The 18,403-nt window shown below is 32.8% G+C and overlaps 1 protein-coding gene across 12 annotated transcripts in view; it reads left to right on the top strand.

Annotated features, from left to right (window-relative positions):
- Positions 1 to 18,403, top strand: part of LOC107456505 (semaphorin-1A) — a 185,194-nt gene that overhangs the window by 127,385 nt on the left and 39,406 nt on the right. For all 12 annotated transcript variants that reach the window (XM_071180937.1, XM_071180934.1, XM_043048674.2 and 9 more), the window contains exons 3-5: positions 11,097 to 11,193; positions 16,718 to 16,763; positions 16,845 to 16,907. In XM_071180937.1, the coding sequence (XP_071037038.1) occupies positions 11,097 to 11,193; positions 16,718 to 16,763; positions 16,845 to 16,907 (206 nt within the window). The remainder of the gene's footprint in view (positions 1 to 11,096; positions 11,194 to 16,717; positions 16,764 to 16,844; positions 16,908 to 18,403) is intronic.

The raw sequence follows: 18,403 nt of genomic DNA, 5'->3' as shown, positions 1-18,403 counted from the left end.
AATGACAGCCGGTGCTGCTTGGGTAAATAATTTGTACTAAAATGAAAAGTCTGTTTTCGAAACATTTTAATTGGGTATACTATAGCCTACGTCACAGGTTGTGTTATTCCTACTGAATTTAACCCATGAACGGCATTTTCTGCGAGCCTAACTTCAAGCCACAAATAAACGAACGAAGTGTTTGATCGTTTAAATAGCTGCTCGCCAGATTTTATTGCATTATAAAGAAAAGTAATTGATATTCGATTTTTGATTAATAATTGATAGTGGCATAGAATTTAGCATTGCGTCATGGTAAATGTTATTCCTACTAAGTGGAAGTAGTTGTGTTTTTTTTATATTATACCCAATTATAACGGTAAAAGTTAAGAATAATACTTTTCAAGATTCTTTGAAACTTAGGGAGCATTCTTGCTACATTTGATTTAACCATTCAGCTTCAAAAGTACCAATCAGATTCTCAATTTTCTAATCGTATATTTCATGTGAATTTTTATTTTGATGAAAAAGTTACAACAAAAATGACAGCCGGTGCTGCTTGGTGTACTAAAATTTGTACTAAAATGAAACGTTTGTTTTCGAAACATTTTAATTCAAGACAAAAATCGTTTGTTTACAACATCAATCAAAGGTTTGTTTACAACAGATATAAAAAGGTTTGTTTATAATCTCCACTCTTCGCTTCTGATTATAACTGATTAAACTTGGTCGGCTGTTTCCGAACGGCAACTTTTTGGAGTCGAAACTCTCCAAATCTCTTCAGTCCGAAGCCTTTGTTTCCTAAGAAATTTTTTATTTAAAATTTTACCGTCTTAATATTGAATTTGAAGTTCCGTCTTTTAAATGAATATTTAAATAAGATTTAACAGAATAATTGTGAAAAACAAAATTAAGCGTATTACATTTTTTTATTCCATATTTATCATTGCTGAAAAAAAGTGTGTTTTTCCGCCAAAACAAGCTAGGCGTGTTTGTAGCCGTTAACTTTCTTTTTACCTATGTAAGAAAAAAATCTTTGATTCATTTATTCAATATTAAAACAATTTAGAAAATAGGGTTTTTTTTCAAAGAGTGTATCTTGCCTTAAAGAGTAAGAATTTTTTTATCTGATCGACGTAGCGAGTAAAATACATAATCGCGTTATGTTGATTATCTATTTTATTTTATTACCGTCGTTGAACAGCCGATCCAATTTTTGGGGTTACGACTACTAATGTTCAACTCCAGTAGCTTTGTAATTTTGAACCCAATCCAGAAGACAAGGGAACTACTGGATCAAAATAATTATTAATAGCATGAATGAAAATATCTTTACGATTCCATTATTTTCTTACGTTTCGAAATATTTTTTTAAAAAAGAACAATTACTTTTGGGAATGAATGAACTACGGGAGGCAACCCGTAGTGTACCCTGTGTACCCCCTATGGGTTCACACATTGTGCCTACAAATGAAATAAATAAAAGGCTCTTTTTTTTTCCTAAATCAAAACACCAAACGTTGACAAAAGAAAATTTTTCGTTAAATTATATTTTTCCGCCTCTTAAAATTTCTGTTGACTGCAGTCAATGAGAAATAAAAATATTTCTACAACACAAAATCATGAATATTTATTGAAAGAATAAATATTTGTTCTTTTTTTTTTAATTCCTTTCATCCGCTCTGGAGTAAATAAATCTCTTGACAATCGTATTGTTTGTTATCCGTGAAGAAGTTTCCATTAGAAACACTCATTAGGAATAGCAGTTCTGCAGATTACCTCTGCAGAACTGTTTGAAAGGCGCTTCTTCAGGCTATTAGCGAATTCTGGAAAGAATTATTTGACAAATTTGTTTGAATAGCTCGCACATACAGTCACTGGCCAAATTATTAAACGCACTCTAAGATTCTACGCAAAATCTTTATTTTCAGGTGATACTATACAGCTTTATTCTTTCTACGCGACTGAAACCGGTTTGCATTTGTTTATGTTCGTGTATCAATGGGTTAACATTGTAATGCAATACATTAAAAATAAATACACATAGTAAGTATCTAAAAAATCTCCTGCATATAAACTCGTTCAAAACATGTGCGTCGCATAACTTGATCTAATTATTATTATATACTAATATAATACCTGATATATTTTATTTTATAACCGTCGTTGAACAGCCGACCCAATTTCATGGGTTTACGACAACCAATGTTCAACTCCGTAATTTTGAACCAATCCAGAAGACAAGGAAACTCCTGGATCAGTACCCCCAGAGGTATTGATTTGTTGTGGGAACATGGCGGACTTTGAGACTCGACAGATTTAACGTGCATCAGTCACCATTTACTACACGGGGAGTCTTCGGCGGCGAGGATCGAACCCACGACCTCTTGGATATGGGCCCAGCGCCCTACCGACCAGGCTATCCCGGCCCCCAATACCTGATATAATAAATATTCTATATTTGTATTATATATCGTCTGATTTAACCCATTGATACAAGAACGCAAACAAGTGCAAACTGGTTTCAGCCGCGTAAAAACAATAAAGCTGATAATTAAGATTTTACGTAGAATCTTGTAATGCGCCTAATAATTTGGCCAAGGATTGTACACTTGTATCCTAATTGCCCATTTGTTGAAGCAAATCTTGTATATCTTATTTTATAACTTTGTGTCCACGAACCCGTAATTGTGAACCCATCCCAGAAGACAAGAGAACTTTTTCGTCATCAGACATCGGGACTCACTAGCCTGATTTTTATGGATTTTTTAAATTTGGATACAATTTTAAGCCCAAAATTTTACAATAGCAAAAATTTTTTTGAGCATATGAGAAAAATATATATAGAAGTTGACCAGTCATAAATAATTTTTATTTGTAGTGGCAATTCTTGAAAATATTTTCTTATTTTACCATATTTTTGTGTTGAATTTGTAATATAATTTTTAATTTTCGCAAATTAGGTACCTTTTAAAAAAAACCTAGACAGACCCTTGATAATACAGTCAAACCCCGCTATAGTGAACACGGTTTATAGTGAACTCCCGGATATGTCCCGTGCCTTGCTATACCCGTATAATGTTATTTTTTGTGGATATAGTGAACCAAAATAGTGATGAAGTTGGATATAATGAACTTTTTTCTGTCTTCGACTGATTTTTTTCTTCATTTTTTTGTAATAATTTTGAAATTTATACTTCAAGTGGAGAAGGTTGCGATAAGCATTTTTTTCTTGTTTGCTTCGTGTTTTTTTCTTGTTTTTTTCTTATTGGTCAAAGAGTTGGACACTAATATGTGATGATAAGGACCTCATTTCAACTCCTTTTTTCTCTCAGTGTAGTTAAAAAAGGCCTGCAAACAATTGTCTCAAATTTAACTATCTTAAATTTAACAAATTTATTCAAAGAAGCCGCAATCTTCCAGTATCTGGACAAATGTCGATGAATTTGCTAAGCGATCTTATGAGATTACTTTTATGTGCTCGAATGGCAGGTTAGACAAGTTTAAAAAGTGGACTAACAGAAATTCAGGAAAAATTATCTGAGAGTTGGGAAATGTTTCCATATCTGATGTTGAGAACTGCTAAACAGCTAAAGATTACTAATTATTTTTTTTTTTTTGTATGCAGGACGAAGAGTAATAAAAAATAACAAATTTTTTGCTACTGCATATATTCAGTCATTTATTTGAATAACGTGTAATAAAAGGGAGGAATTTGGGAACCATTAATCAAATTGCCTGCATAACGGATATAATGAACTCCCGGTTATAGTGAACCAAAATTTCGGTCCCTTGAAGGTTCACTATAGCGGGGTTTGACTGTATATATATACATATACATACAGGTCAAGAATATGAAGTTTTAAGTAGGAGTTAAATTCATACGGGAGTAACGAATTGTTTCTTAATCATTTTGCATTTTTAAATTTAAATTTGCATTTCAAAAATTATCAGAACTAAGACGTTATTATTAAATTTTTCTCCACTTTTGTAAATCTAAAATAAATTAAAAGTTGTGAAATTCTTACAATGTTCTGAAAAAAAAGGAGGTTTAGCTTCTTTGCTGTTTCTACCTGAATAAGACAGCTTTTTGACGAAAACCTTCTCTTAAAACTGATATAATTTTAAAGATAGACAACGATTTTAATTGAAAATCATAACCATTACCAGGGCCCAATTTATAGGGATCCGGGGCAAAAATTTCTTTGGGGGCCCCCCTCTGCTTCACTACTTATGCAATGAAGAACCGAACTTGCAATTTTTAAATTTTTCACCTCATTATAGATAACAAGAAAACTGACTAGAACCTAGATTAGTTATAAAATCCTCCCCCGATGGTCAAACGAAATATCATTCTGTCCATTTTATTGATTTTTCTGATATCCATTATGCCGAATACAGTTTTCTGATTGTTAACTTTGTCTTCTATCTGTGAAAAATTCATGTCCTTGCTTGCGGGCGGCGGAATTCAGCTAAATTTTCGCAATTACGATGGTTCAATGAATACTGTCAGAAGCCTGTATATTTGTAAACATATCGTATTTTGCGATATGTAAAAATATAGCAAATTTTTATATATCGCTATTGGCCAAATTTGTCCATTGCGAAAATTTAGCTGAATTTCGCACTAGAAAGCCACGGATTTACGAAATATAGATTTTTTGTGTTCATACGATAGATTAATGAAGAAGCTAACATAAAACTGACGGACACTTTACTGATAATTTGTTTTTAAAAAAAGTTAATTAAAGAATGAAATTTAAAATAAACTTTCTATTTGATGTGGGGGCCCGGGGCAACTGCCCCGTTGCCTTAGTCAGCCTCTGACTATTACTAGTAAAAATCTTAAATAAAAATGTCTTTATTATAATAAAATGAAACGGAGCCGCGATGGCTCATGGGGATAGAGTCGTCTTCCAATGAGACGAACCAGGTTCGAACCCCTGTCGATACGAATTACGCATCCGGCTTGCACCGACCCCAGTGCTAACGTGAAATATCCTCAGTGGTAGACGGAATATGGGTTAGAATCCGCTTACCATCAAGATAACCGTGGGAGGTTCTCCTGGTGTACTCTCCATGTAACGCACATGCGGGTTAGCTCCATCAAAATAAGTCCTCCGCGAAGGCAAATTTCTCTCAATACTCGATCTATGAGTTTCCTTGTCTTCTGGATTGGGTTCAAAATGACAAGGCTACGGTGTTGAACATGAGTAGTTGTAAACGTAAAAAAATTGGGTCGGCTGTTCAACGACGGTTATAAAATCTTAAATAAAAATTTCTTTAGTGTAATAAAATGAAACATTTCGGTGAGCCGGATTTAGATCACTATATCCCACTCCCTGGTTACGACACTCATTTTAAAATAAACAATTCATACGAGAGCTTAGAAGGTTGACACAAAAAGCAGACATTATTTCCTCATTTAAAAATAAAATGAAATAAATAAAAATTCTTTGGATAGGGAGGTCGAGAAACTTAAATAATAAAGTCGGCGATTCCTGGAACGTCGGCTCTCTCCGGAATTCAATAAGGAAAACCCCCCCTTCTCTGCTGGAAAAGGTGACCCATGCTTAATTGGAACTCGTATCTCTCTCCGCATTTGCAGGAGGGGGAGGAGATGTAAAAGACTGGAGTAAACAAGGCCGGAGTCTGGCATTAATTACTGTAGGAGGGAGAGAAAAAGGGGGACAATAATAAAACTGTCAAACCGGCACCAATAATAAGCTTTTCACTCAGACCACGAATGTTGATGTAAGTAAATGAGAATGGCGAGACATTAAATTACACACATCGCAGCCCATTCAGAAAAAATATTTATCCTGCGCATATATATGTAAGGTTTAGCTTGCAAGTCTTGTTACCAGGGCAAAAGCAACACAGGGTGCTTAAAGCTGCTTATTTTCGTTCTTTAAAAGCCCTTATACGTACTTTTTTTTTATTATTCGATGTTTTTAAAAAGGGCTTCATTTTCTCTTTTCGAAAACGAGATTTTTTCTTTACCATGTCGATTTTCGCCACGTAATATGTAAAAGTGTGCTTTTTACATTGTTCTATTCAACGTTTTCGCAATTCATTTAACCACAATCTATTTAAACGTACCGTCGGTCTGTAGCGTATGAAAGCGCCAATCATTTTACAGGTTTGATGAAATGCTTGCGAGTCCACGTGTGCGTCTACTGAGCTGGATTCAATGGGAATTATGTGCAACTCTGCTGCAATTTGTTAAGAGATTCTCGATTTCAGGCTTCATTTGTCCCCAGGCTCTCTGAAATCGAACCGAAAAATCTTTCGATCTTTTATATGGCGGCTAATATAATCAAGAAATGAGTTTTTTGTTCGAAACTAGTTATTTTATCATGAACTTGTTAAGTCTTTGAAAATTATTTCGCATTTCGTTAATGTATATAGTGCTTAAAAAGTACTTATTTTTTGTTGAAAGATTTGGTTACGCACTCTGTTATTACGTAAGCTATTAAAGCGAAGGTTATAAGCAATGTTTGCGTAAGATCCCTTTCTTTTTCAAATTTTTTGGAAGCCAAAGGAAGCAAAAACAAAAAAAAAATTACGCTTTGTAAGACTTCAATACTACTGTATCAAAAAATAACGATTGTCGAGATCTCGATGCATCGTTATCTAAGTTTCGTCTTTGTTTATGTTTTTCAATCGTATGAAATTGCTATCGACACACGTTACTGTCCCTGGCCAAATTATTAAACGCACTATAGGATTCTATGTAAGATCTTAATTATCAGATGATACTATTACAGCTTCATTGTTTTTATGCGGTTTTGCACTTGTTTATGTTCGTGTATCAATTGGTTAGCATTGTAACGCAATGCGTTAAAAATAAATACAAATAGGAAGTGTATCGAAAATCTCCTGAATAAAAACCCATTACATGTATGTTTAAATATAAAAGTATTGCCTATAAACTCCTGCAAAACATGTCATTGTTAAAACACTACAGTGCGTCTAATAAGTTGATCTAATTACTGTAATATACTAATATACCTGATATAATAAATATTCTATATAATATATCGTCTGATTTATACATTCGTCGAATTTATATTGTATATCGTCTAATATAACCAATTGATACACTCACGTAAACAAGTGCAAACAATAAAGCTGTATATAGTATCACCTGATAATTAAGATTTTACATAGAATCTTAGAGTGCGTCTACTAAATTAGCCAGGAACTGTACTGTACAGTAGAAATATCGGATGATATTAATTTTCGGTCCGGATGATCGTTGGTTTCCCCAGTTTAAAGCTAGAAGAAGTAATGTTTTGTAACANATTCTGATATTTAGTAATATTATGAGATGGAAGTTGTTATATTCATTTAAGTTTCTATACAAAATAAAAATGTTTTGGAGTCAATATATTTTCCTTTTTTTTGTTATTTTAGGATATGACATATTTTTCAAACTTTAATGAACGTAGAACAAGTATTGCATTGCTTTATATCTTTTGAAACGACTCATAATAATTTTAAAGAGTAAAACATTGTTTTAGTTCAATATTTTTACTTCTATTTAAGTCATGTCATAAGGCATTTTTAGCGCAATTTTCGCATTTTAAGGGCATTTTTTGCACTTTTAAAGGCATTTTTTGCAGTTCATAAGGACATTTTTTGCACTTTTTAAGGGCATTAATTGAGATTTTTTAGGTCATCAAAATCCGGACTCTAGTTATAAGCAATGTTTGCGTAAGATCCCTTTCTTTTTCAAACTTTTTGGAAGCCAAAGGAAACAAACAAAAACAAAAAAATTACGCTTTGGAAGACTTCCATACTACTGTATCAAAGAATAACGATTGTCGAGATCTCGATGCATCGTTATCAAAGCTTTGTCTTTGTTTATGTTTTTCAATCGTATGAAATTGCGATCGACATACGTTACAGTCCCTGACCAAATTATTAGACGCACTATAAGATTTTATTATAAAATTTTAATTATCAGGTGATACTATTACAGTTTTTACTCGGTTTTGCACTTGTTTACGTTCGTGTATCAATTGGTTAGCATTGTAACGCAATGCATTAAAAATAAGTACAAATAGGAAGTGTGTAAAAAAATCTCCTGAATAAAAACCCATTACATGTATGTTTAAATATAAAAGTATTGCATATAAACTCCTGCAAAACATGTCATTATTAAAATACTACAGTGCGTCTAATAAGTTGATCTAATTACTGTAATATACTAATATAATTCCTGATATAATAAATATTCTATATTTATATAATATATCGTCTGATTTATACATTCGTCGAATTTATATTGTATATCGTCTAATATTGATACACGAACGTAAACAAATGCAAACAATAAAGCTGTATAGTATCACCTGATAATTAAGATTTTACATAGAATCTTATAGTGCGTCTACTAAATTAGCCAGGAACTGTACTGTACAGTAGAAATATCGGATGATATTAATTTTCGGTCCGGATGATCGTTGGTTTCCCCAGTTTAAAGGTAGGAGAAGTAATGTTTTGTAACAACAAAGAACATAAATATTCCGCCCCTTCCCTTTAATATAGAACATAAAAGAAGGTTCGATGAAGACTCGAAATCGAACATTGCTTCACTTCATTTACAACAGTCCAACCCTCGAACAACACAATGGCCTGCAGATGAAACAACGGAATCACCCCATTCCTAAAGAAAGGGGGTGGGCAGGGGCGGAAACAAGTAAGTGGTCGGTGATCGTTACCTTAGCAACCATTTGCAAAAGCCCCCTTATTCCGGAAAGGCGCGAAAATGATCGGGGCGGTTTGCGCTATGTTGACACTCCAGCCAGGGCTGTTCCAGAAGATGGCAAGAGAGAAAAACAGATGAAAAATGGTTCCGTTGCCAAGGTGATGGGAGGCCTTTGATGAGCAGCTCAACCCCTCCCCCCCCCTCACTCCTAAGTACCGAGATCGCTAATTTAATATCTTTAGTGTGCAGAGTTCAGCGAGCACTCCGAAATGAGTGGGGAGAGATTCTTTTTCCTTTTCGGGCGAGAATTATGAGATATTATGCGGTTTCATATTTAGGGATTTAAGTTTCGCGCCGGGGCTTAGTTTGAGAGTATTTATCAACGAGGTAATCGGAGTAGAAATGGAGCAGCCCCGGCAAGACGAGCCAAATGATACCCCCCATTAAATCACGCCACGTGAAACCCTAATTATATTCCAATGAATGGAGGGGCGTATAAATCAGTATAAAAAAAATTATAAGATTTAAAAAATATATATTTCGTACTTAAATGTAATAGGTAAGTGCAAGCACGAAAAATCTCGCCCAAATTGTTATGATTTCTTAGAATTTAAGTAGAAAGTAAGAACTCCTCTGGCCATTCGTCTGGACCTTTGGCGGTGACTATGGTAACGAGGTATAACTAATTTAAGTAGGGGTGTGGGGTCATTGTTTAGGACAGGTTTTGGTTCCGGTCGGTGAGAGGAAAGGAATATTTTTTTTCGGTCTATGTGTGTTCGCCCTAGAGGGAAGAGAAGCTACCCTCCCTGAAATGCGCTATTCTTGTTTCCATAGCAGCAGACGGCCTCTGACTTTGTGACTGGGCGAGTTCTTCTCGTAGACCGACCATACAAATAGTTCTTAGTGGGGTTTGATGGCCAATGAGATTTTCACCACCTACTGCATCATGTAGTTGACTCTAGGAATAACATAAGTCCGAAGAAATTTAAATGTATAGGATGTAACAAGGAAACACAAGGATATTAAAATAATTTTTTTTATTATTATTAGTTGCCAACTACGATGCACTGCAAAATTATGAAGAAAAAAATTTCAGTGCAAAAGAACTAGTAATACTCATAACTTGCTCAGTTTTTAACAATTTTTTCACAATTTTAAATCAATAATTTTCTCATTATTTTAAGATTTCTCCAAAAATTTTGTTAACTTCCATTGAATATTTAAGAAGTTATAGCAAAAAACTTAAGGCGAAAAAAATTTTTTTTTTTTTTTTTTTTTTATGAAAGTGTCCATATTTCCATAAATATTTACTCTAGGTTTACGAAACTTTATGCAGTTATTGAAAATAACAACTTAAGTAATCAATTCAAGTTGCAAGCTTATTGCTTGATTTTCTGGCATAGGGTGTTCAAAAATACTTGTTTTCTTTCGTAATTTATTGTATCGATGATAATTCGTAATATCGGGGATAATTCGTTATATACAAATATTTCACCGAAGCGACTGTGATTGTTTACATTCACCGATGAAAGTCGACATTCTCTTGATTTCGGTAAGATATATTATATAGAAAAGCAAACGAACATAAACTGAAATGCTAAAAGTACAATAGGGGCTAGTTTTAATTTTATCAAAAACTAGGGCATTGATTCCAGGTTATAAATTTTATCATTTTATACTGGTGTGTAAAATTTCAGTGTTGTGTAATTTTTAATTTTAATGTCTTTTAAGTTTTTATTTAGTTAAAAGTAAATTCATACATTGATTTTATTAATATTTTATAAGATATATAGAATTAAGAACACCTTAAAATTGCGCTGATTTCGCAAACGCTAACTGCAGTTGAACTTTGGTTTAGCGAACCCCTATATACCGAATTTCGCGATTTTACAAATTTTATGAAGTTGAGAAACAATGAAGATTTAGCGAATTTTATGAAGTTAGGGAACGATGAATAGCGACTCTGACACAGAAGTCTATGATAATGAGTCAGTCTCCAGTGCAAACTGTTACTTTTTCTGATGTTTTGGAAACAGTGGAAACTTACCTAATACAACAAATGACATCGAAAAAGAACTTTTTAAAGTTAGAAATCCAAGGAAATAAGCAAACATCACTCACGAAATGCTTTAAAATTTCAAATTAATCAGCGCTTAAACATTCGAATCATTCAATCTGAATAAAAAGTGTTAAGATTTCTATTTATTTTGTGTATTTGCTCATTAGAGATGTTCTAATATTCCATATGATGAGTCGATTTTTTATTTTTATTTGTCCCCGATTTAGCGAATAATATTTCCGTCCCTATGAATTCGTTAAATCGGGGCCCAACTGTAGTTTGTCACCCCTGCTTCATTTTAGATGTTCTTTTTTACTGAATCATTTATTTTTGTGATTTCAGAAGGAGAGAAGGTCCAAAGGTTTCTAGGCAACCAAACACATAGTGACCATTTTAAGCTTCTCGAAAAAGATGGTGATCACTTACTAGTCGGAGCGAGGTATGTTTACTTTAAAATCTGAAAACAATACTGTATTCTCACAAAGACATTCTCTAATTTTCATAAATAAAGGTCTGTTTATGCCATCCAAGTTCTTGGACGAAGATTGATTGAAAATTGATGGAAATTTGTTTCGCCTTGAGCTTGGATTGTGTAAACGATCATACAAGTATAGTTCGTTCACCAGGAGTTGACACTTGGCTCTACCTTCTCGGACGAAGAGTTCATTTCAGTGCTGGAGTAAGAGGAAAAACGTCTCTGCGCTTGAAATTGAGACAACCCTTCATGCGCGCCAAACACAAACACTGAATTCTTTTTCAGTCACTTACTCCGCTTTGTCATCTGCTATTATACCCTTCGTTACTCTAGATAATTAAATATATTGCAGCAAAATGTCTAAAAAAGCACAAACTTTTCCATCAAAAGAGAGAAATATCATCAAATTTGTGAAATATTTAATGTTAAAAAAATGCACATAAATATTGCGAAGTAAATATTTATGTCATACGATAGCCAAAATAGCAACCTCGTTCAGGATTGTTCGCATCCTTCTCCCAAAAATGGCGAAATAGTATCGTCGGATACCACGTGATGAAGGCGGAACCAAGTCCCAACTCCTGGTGAATGAACTTGGTACAAGTTCTTGGACGATAGTAGAGCATGTTCTACTTTCCATCCAAGTTTTTCCTCCTTTAACCAATCAGCTTCTTAAGTCAACAAGCTGTCATTTTGCTGTCTGTTTTCATATATTTTAGTCCAAATGAATTTATCTGTTTTGGTCTATTTATGTTATTATGATTTTGTTTGAATTTATTTAGTAATTTTAAATTGTATGATTTTGTAATGTTGAATATGAACAATGCGCATGCGCGTGTTTTTCTTCCAACCAATTAGTGACATTCAAGAACTGTCGACGAATCGTCCAATTTCTTGGAGAGATAAATTCCTGCAATTTCTCGGATTTAAAAACTTAGACCGTGAAAACAGGCCTTAAGTTTTGGTTATTTGTTTATGTTTGCCTCAATACAAAGAAAAATATTACGAGCCTTGCTTTGTGTATTTATGAGGAAGGGAAAAACTTACCAATTTTATGTTCACATTTAAAACAAAGAAGTGGCTTTGGTTCAAATTATCTGAGCCTCACAAAATAATGCGAACTTCTTTACGAACGGTATATTTTATTTCTACTTACTGCAAACGGTATATTTTTTTTAATTCTGTTTTACTGTTGTTTTGTATGCTGTTCGCTGTGACATTTAAAACCAGGAACTTTCCCCATCGGTCAGCAATAGGGACGTATATTCACTCTGCAAGGGGGGATGAGTGACGACCGGCATGTGTAGGGGGCAAGGAACTCTCCTTGCATCAGAAAGGTCTTGTGTTCGAATCCCGGGCAAGGCATGGATGTTTCTTTCTCTCTCTGTGTGTTCTATGTCCTTTCTCTGTGTGTGAAAAATGGTTGTGGTTGTGTGAATGGCGTGGCAGAAGTCGAATTCCTGGCCATAGATGGCGCCACTGAAAAACAGGAACAATCGCACCCCCTCTGCCTAAACAGGCATACGACAAAAAAAGGGGGGGGTGAGTAAGGGATGATTCGGTAGCAGTTTTCACACGAAAGAAATGTATAAGCTCACTCGAAATAGACATTTTTATTTTTTTAGAATTCAGACACAAAAAAAATTTTTTTTTTTACTAGTGTAAATTTAATTGCACAAATTGAGTTAAATTTAATTTTAGAAGGGGTGAGTCCCTTCATTTTTAAAATGTGATGGTCTTAGCTCCCCCCGGTTTCGCAGTCCCTGTGTCTGTATCAAAGCAACTTATGGAAATAACCACAATTTGTTATTTAACGTGGTGCGTAGCGTTTCTAAAAAGTGCTTCGTTTTCCCTTTTCGGAAATGAGATTTTTTTTTTCTTTTACATTGACAATTTTCGCCGCGTATTATGCAAAAGCGTGCTTTTCGTATTATTCTAGTCAGCGTTTTCACAATTATTTCTACCACAATCTATTTGGGCTTACCGTCGGACCAAGCGCCAATCATTTTACATGTTTGATGAAATACTTGCGAGTCCGTCGACTGAGCTAGGTGACATTCTTGCACTCTCATGTGCAACTCTGCTGCATTCCGCAAGATATTCTCCATTTCAGGCTTCATTTTCCACCCCCTGATATCGAACGAAAAATTCTCTCTATCTAAGGCTGGCAAATATAATCAAGAAAGGAGTTCTTTGTCAGAAACTAGTTATTTTACCATGATCATGCAAAAGTCTTTGAAATTTATTTTGCATTTTGTTAACGTGTTTAAAAATATTTTTGAGTGCCTAAAAAGTACTTAAAGGGTGCTTATTTTTTGTTGAAAGATTTGGCTACGCACCCTGTTTAAAACATCAACTTTTTCGTGTTCTTTTATCGAGACAAACTGCGTGAAAATATTTTGTGGTAATACAATACCGGGATCCTATAGCCAAGACTGCTTCTTAACCGCTTTTAGTTAGTTCATGAATAAATGATACCTTTTCTTTCTTTCGAGCTACTTAAAACTACTAATTTATTCCGTTCTTACAAATAGTCTCCACTTCCTTGGAAAAGAACTTTTTTTTTTGTTTTGTTATTGTTCTTTTGAAACCGAGAAGCACACCCTATCTTTTTCTTATTCCTTGTCGAGAAATTTGTTTATTGAATTGTTGAAGGGTTCGTTCCAGAACCGCAAATAATAACAAAGAGCGATTATGGTCGCGTGTTCCTTTTTCCTTTGGAACATTGCCAGCGAAAGAAAAACAAACAAGATTGTGTTATTCGGCGATTCTCAAATGAGGGGGAGGGGACGTATTAAAACTAAATGGGATGCGCGAGGATATTAAGAAAAACTCATCGACACATTATTAAAAACAAGTAATATAAAGATAAGTTTTATTTTAGTTACAGGGTGCGTAGAGTTTTTAAAAAGTGCTTGAAGGTGCTTATTTTCATTTTTTTAAAAGCCCTTAACGGTGCTTTTTTTCATTGGGTGTTTTTAAAAAGTGCTTAATTAACCCTTTTCAAAAATGAGATTTTTCCTTTACTATGTTGTTTTTCCCTTCGAATTATGCAAAAAGACGCAGTTCACATTGTTCTTTCTATTCAACGTTTTCACAATTAATTCAACCCCAATCTATTCCGGCGTATTGTCGGTCCGTAGCGCATGAAAACACCATTAGTTTTACATGATTCAAAATTTCATGATTTTTGACAATTGTCAAAAACAATGCCAAAAGTTTTTTTTTTTTTTTTTCTTTTTGACATGATGGTTAAAACAAGATAAAACCTATTGTCAAAAAAAAATTTCCAACCCTGCCTAAATATATATTTTTTAAAGTGCTTAAAAATATTTTTTGAGTGCTTGAAAAGTGCTTAGAAGGTGCTTATTTTTTGTTGAATAATTTGGCTACACACCCTGAGTTACTTTTTATTAAATAATTAAAAGTTTTTCTCCCACATAAAACTAAAAAAATTTATTAATTAAATTTAACTAACAACGAAATGTAGGGAGAGTGTATGAACTAATAATAGGAATTGAAAAAAGAAAAAGGTGCGTGGTATCAGACAAATTAATTAATCGCGAATGATACTACTTTATTTACCTTCTTTTTTTTACATATAAATACTTTTTTTTACCATTTTTATAAAGCTTTTAATAATGATTCTGTTTTTTAAAAAAAAATTTAAATTCACTTCCTATCAATACGAACATTTTTCACTTTGTCTCGGATACGGAAACTCTTCATCTTTATGTCTGGGTACAAAATTTCCAAATTTAAGGGTTTTCACTAATATGCGCTATTTGTACTCAACTCTCGGAGCAGGAACTTGCAGTCCGGGATGGATGGTCACTAAAAGTTACAGTGACCTCCCAAAAATTTTCATAATTCACCCGACGGAATGTCCTAGTTGTTGAATTTGTCGCAGAGGCAAGACGTGAAATGCTCTTGAAATTGTTATACATCTACGCATTCATACATGTTTGGAATACTCTGCAATTTTAGTGGAGAAAAAAATTTCACATATTACTATAAACAACATTGATTAAAATAAACACAAATTTAAAGTAGTCTTTTTGAAAAATATTTGCAAAACATGAGCTAATTTGAGGAAAGGGCCTTCAATGAATTTTGACTCCTTCAGTGCTTTCACTACAGCGCGAGAACGCGAGAATCTGGCATATTTTTTTCTTTTCTCGCATTAAAAAATTATTACCGCGAGAAATTCGCGCATTCTATAAATCAATTTCAAAATTCGCGAATTTCTTGCATTTTGGAAAAAGCTTCGAATTACGCCATTTAGAAAAAAATCCGTTTCACTTTTCTTCCTAGATCTTTCATTATTTTCATCATCTGCCCCATTATCTAGCTTCCCTATTTACCAGTATTGTTTAGAACCTTTTCGAACAACAGAACACAACCACGGAACCCCTTTCAGAGCACATTTCTCTACAATCACATGTTCATCGTAGGTAAGGTTTCTTCATGTAAGACGTTCAAATTTTTTATGCACTTATGTAAGATGGACAAATACCTTGTAAAGGCAAAATCTTCTATGATGATGCACCAAAAATATTCAATGCTTTAAAAAATAGAAGACGTTAAAAATTTATTATAATCAAAGAAATAATTTTTTTTAAGGAGTTTTAGTGTTTTTTTAGTTTTTAGAAATCTCACCCTGCTTTTGAGAAAGGGTGAGAAATTCTCACCCATTTTTTTTCTATGATGTAAATACTGAATTCTGTGTACAGCATTGCCCATAACAGCACCGTTAAATTTAACCAAACCTAGCTATGGTTGAGGTTTTGGACAGGACACGTGGGTTTTACTGCCTAAAACTGTCCAAAAACCTTGAACATTGGTAAAAGGTTAAAATTCTATATGTGTAATCATTGTACACATGATATCAATAAATATTTGATACTTTTTATACAATTTGCTTTATCTTATAAAAGGAAAATGATATAATATAATAGGAAAAGATTTATAAGCTTTGAAGCTCCACAATTCAATGAACAACAAAAATGAATATCTTATCCCTTAAATATGAATAAATGTGTTTTAATGCTGATAAATTATGTTTTTGCATGAGGATAAACAATGCAATATTAAAAATAATAATAAACTATTTTAATAAAACAAGAACTTCTCTTAATTTTTCCTGCTCAATAATTTAAATTAAAATTTTATTTTTCACAATATTTTTTTTTTTTTAAATTGTAACATAATTTGAATAAAAGGGTTTTGGACAGTTTAAGACCACATTGTTTTGGACTGGACGGTTTAAACCGTGGATTAATCCATTCTGTCCTAAACCTTGCCAACTCTGAACCTAACCATTAACTTTATTTAAATGCTGAATCCCAATATTTTAATAGAAATTAATTTAATATAAATTAATTTAACATAAATCAACATTCACATATTAAACAATTATTTGACTTTCAATAATATTTTATGTTTTCTTACTTTAAATTAAACATGATCTATCTTCTTTTTTTACTAGAAATATCGTCTACAATCTTAGTCTTGATACATTACAAGAGAAAAAAGTAAGTATCTGCTCCTCTTTTGAAAAGTGACTTATGTACTGTTTTTACAACAATTATAATTTTTTTTTTCGCCTTTTGTAGAGATTAGAATGGTATTCCAGCGATGAAGATATAAATATGTGCAAAATGAAAGGAAAATCAGAGGTAAGCATTTTACTTTAATTTGTAGGAACAGATTTTGCGCTTTTATTTTTAAGGCTTACCAAAGCATACGTAAATTTCCCTACAGCTAGTAATGATATATAATTATTATGGTGTTTGAAGTATCATCTTAATATCATTTAAGTAAAATATGCATAAATCTTAATGCGATACTAGACTAGAAAGACTGAAATACCTACATTGCCCAAAAGCAGTCAAAATGACTGCATTGTGAAGGAATAACTAATGTATAAAGAAATTTGTTTAAAATTAATTTTCAATATTATTTTCAGTTATATAACAAGTTAATAGTAAATATCAACAATAAAAATAATGATAAAAGATGCAAAATTGTAAGAAATTGTGTCATTATATATATCATTGTTTTTCTAATTGAAATTAAAAAACTGTCAAAATGACTTCCTTGGACAATCTAGTGTTAAATATTTTGTCCAATCATGTTGTTTCTTAGGGTGTAGCTTAAAACCAGAAATTACTAAAAAGTCCTAAAATAAAATAGGATTCTTGAAAATCAGTGAAGGTTTAGAGTGACCTGTTGCCATAGGCGACTAAAATATTGCAACTATTTTCAGCCTGAGGCGACTATGGCAACTTTTTTTTTGTCTGAAAAGTCTAAAAAAAGGAACTATTTTCAGGACTATTGGCAGGCTTTTCTGTTCTATTTTATTTCCCGATCGCCTTTTCAATTGTTATTGCTACAAAATTCTGTAGAATTTTAAAAAAAACTAAATGGATCACGGTATATGACGATTAAGTCATTTAGGTAATAAAATTTTAGTCATGTTATTGGAAAATTTTCGTTCTTATATTGGCAACTATTTTTATGCTTTAGGCTACTAAAAGCAACTATTTTGTTCCATTTTTTTTCTTTCTCTGGCAACCCTGAAAATAGGATTCTTTAAAATCATAAGAACAGTAAAGATTTGTGGTGACCTGACACTCGGGTCTTTAAAAAAAAAAAAAAACAGCGAAGACTGAGTTAGATTCTTCCGCTAATCTAAAATTTAAATTTCATTAATTACACAAAATATCGTTAGCGAGACTTTAATTCCGCCCTAACTAAGCACCCTCTTCTTTTTTTTTTTCTTTTCTCCTTCCCAAGTTCGTTGACGCGTGATAACGGCTTTTTGTACTTAAATTTATTCGAGAAAAACGCGGATGAACTTCGAGAACTATGACAGCAAAAAAAATTTCCACAATAGAATTAATGAACTACTGAAGCAAACACAAAAGTATAAAATTGATAATCTAAAAAGTAATTCAGAAATGGCAAAATTTAAAAGGATTGTTTGCTAGACAAAAAAATTTTGATTTTTCTATTTTTTTTTTAAAAAAACTTATATTTTAATGAGTAGCAATTTTGTTGCAAATTTCGATTTACAACAGAAGAAAATTTTATCAATGTGATATATTTGCACGTAATACGATAGAATTAATTTTTAATATGATGTTACGACGTGGAAATTTTGAATCGCGCA

Source organism: Parasteatoda tepidariorum, chromosome 5, assembly GCF_043381705.1.
Source record: "Parasteatoda tepidariorum isolate YZ-2023 chromosome 5, CAS_Ptep_4.0, whole genome shotgun sequence".
NCBI classification, from domain to species: domain Eukaryota; kingdom Metazoa; phylum Arthropoda; class Arachnida; order Araneae; family Theridiidae; genus Parasteatoda; species Parasteatoda tepidariorum.
Note: the sequence above shows the minus strand (reverse complement) of the source record. Positions and strands in the feature narration are given on the sequence as shown.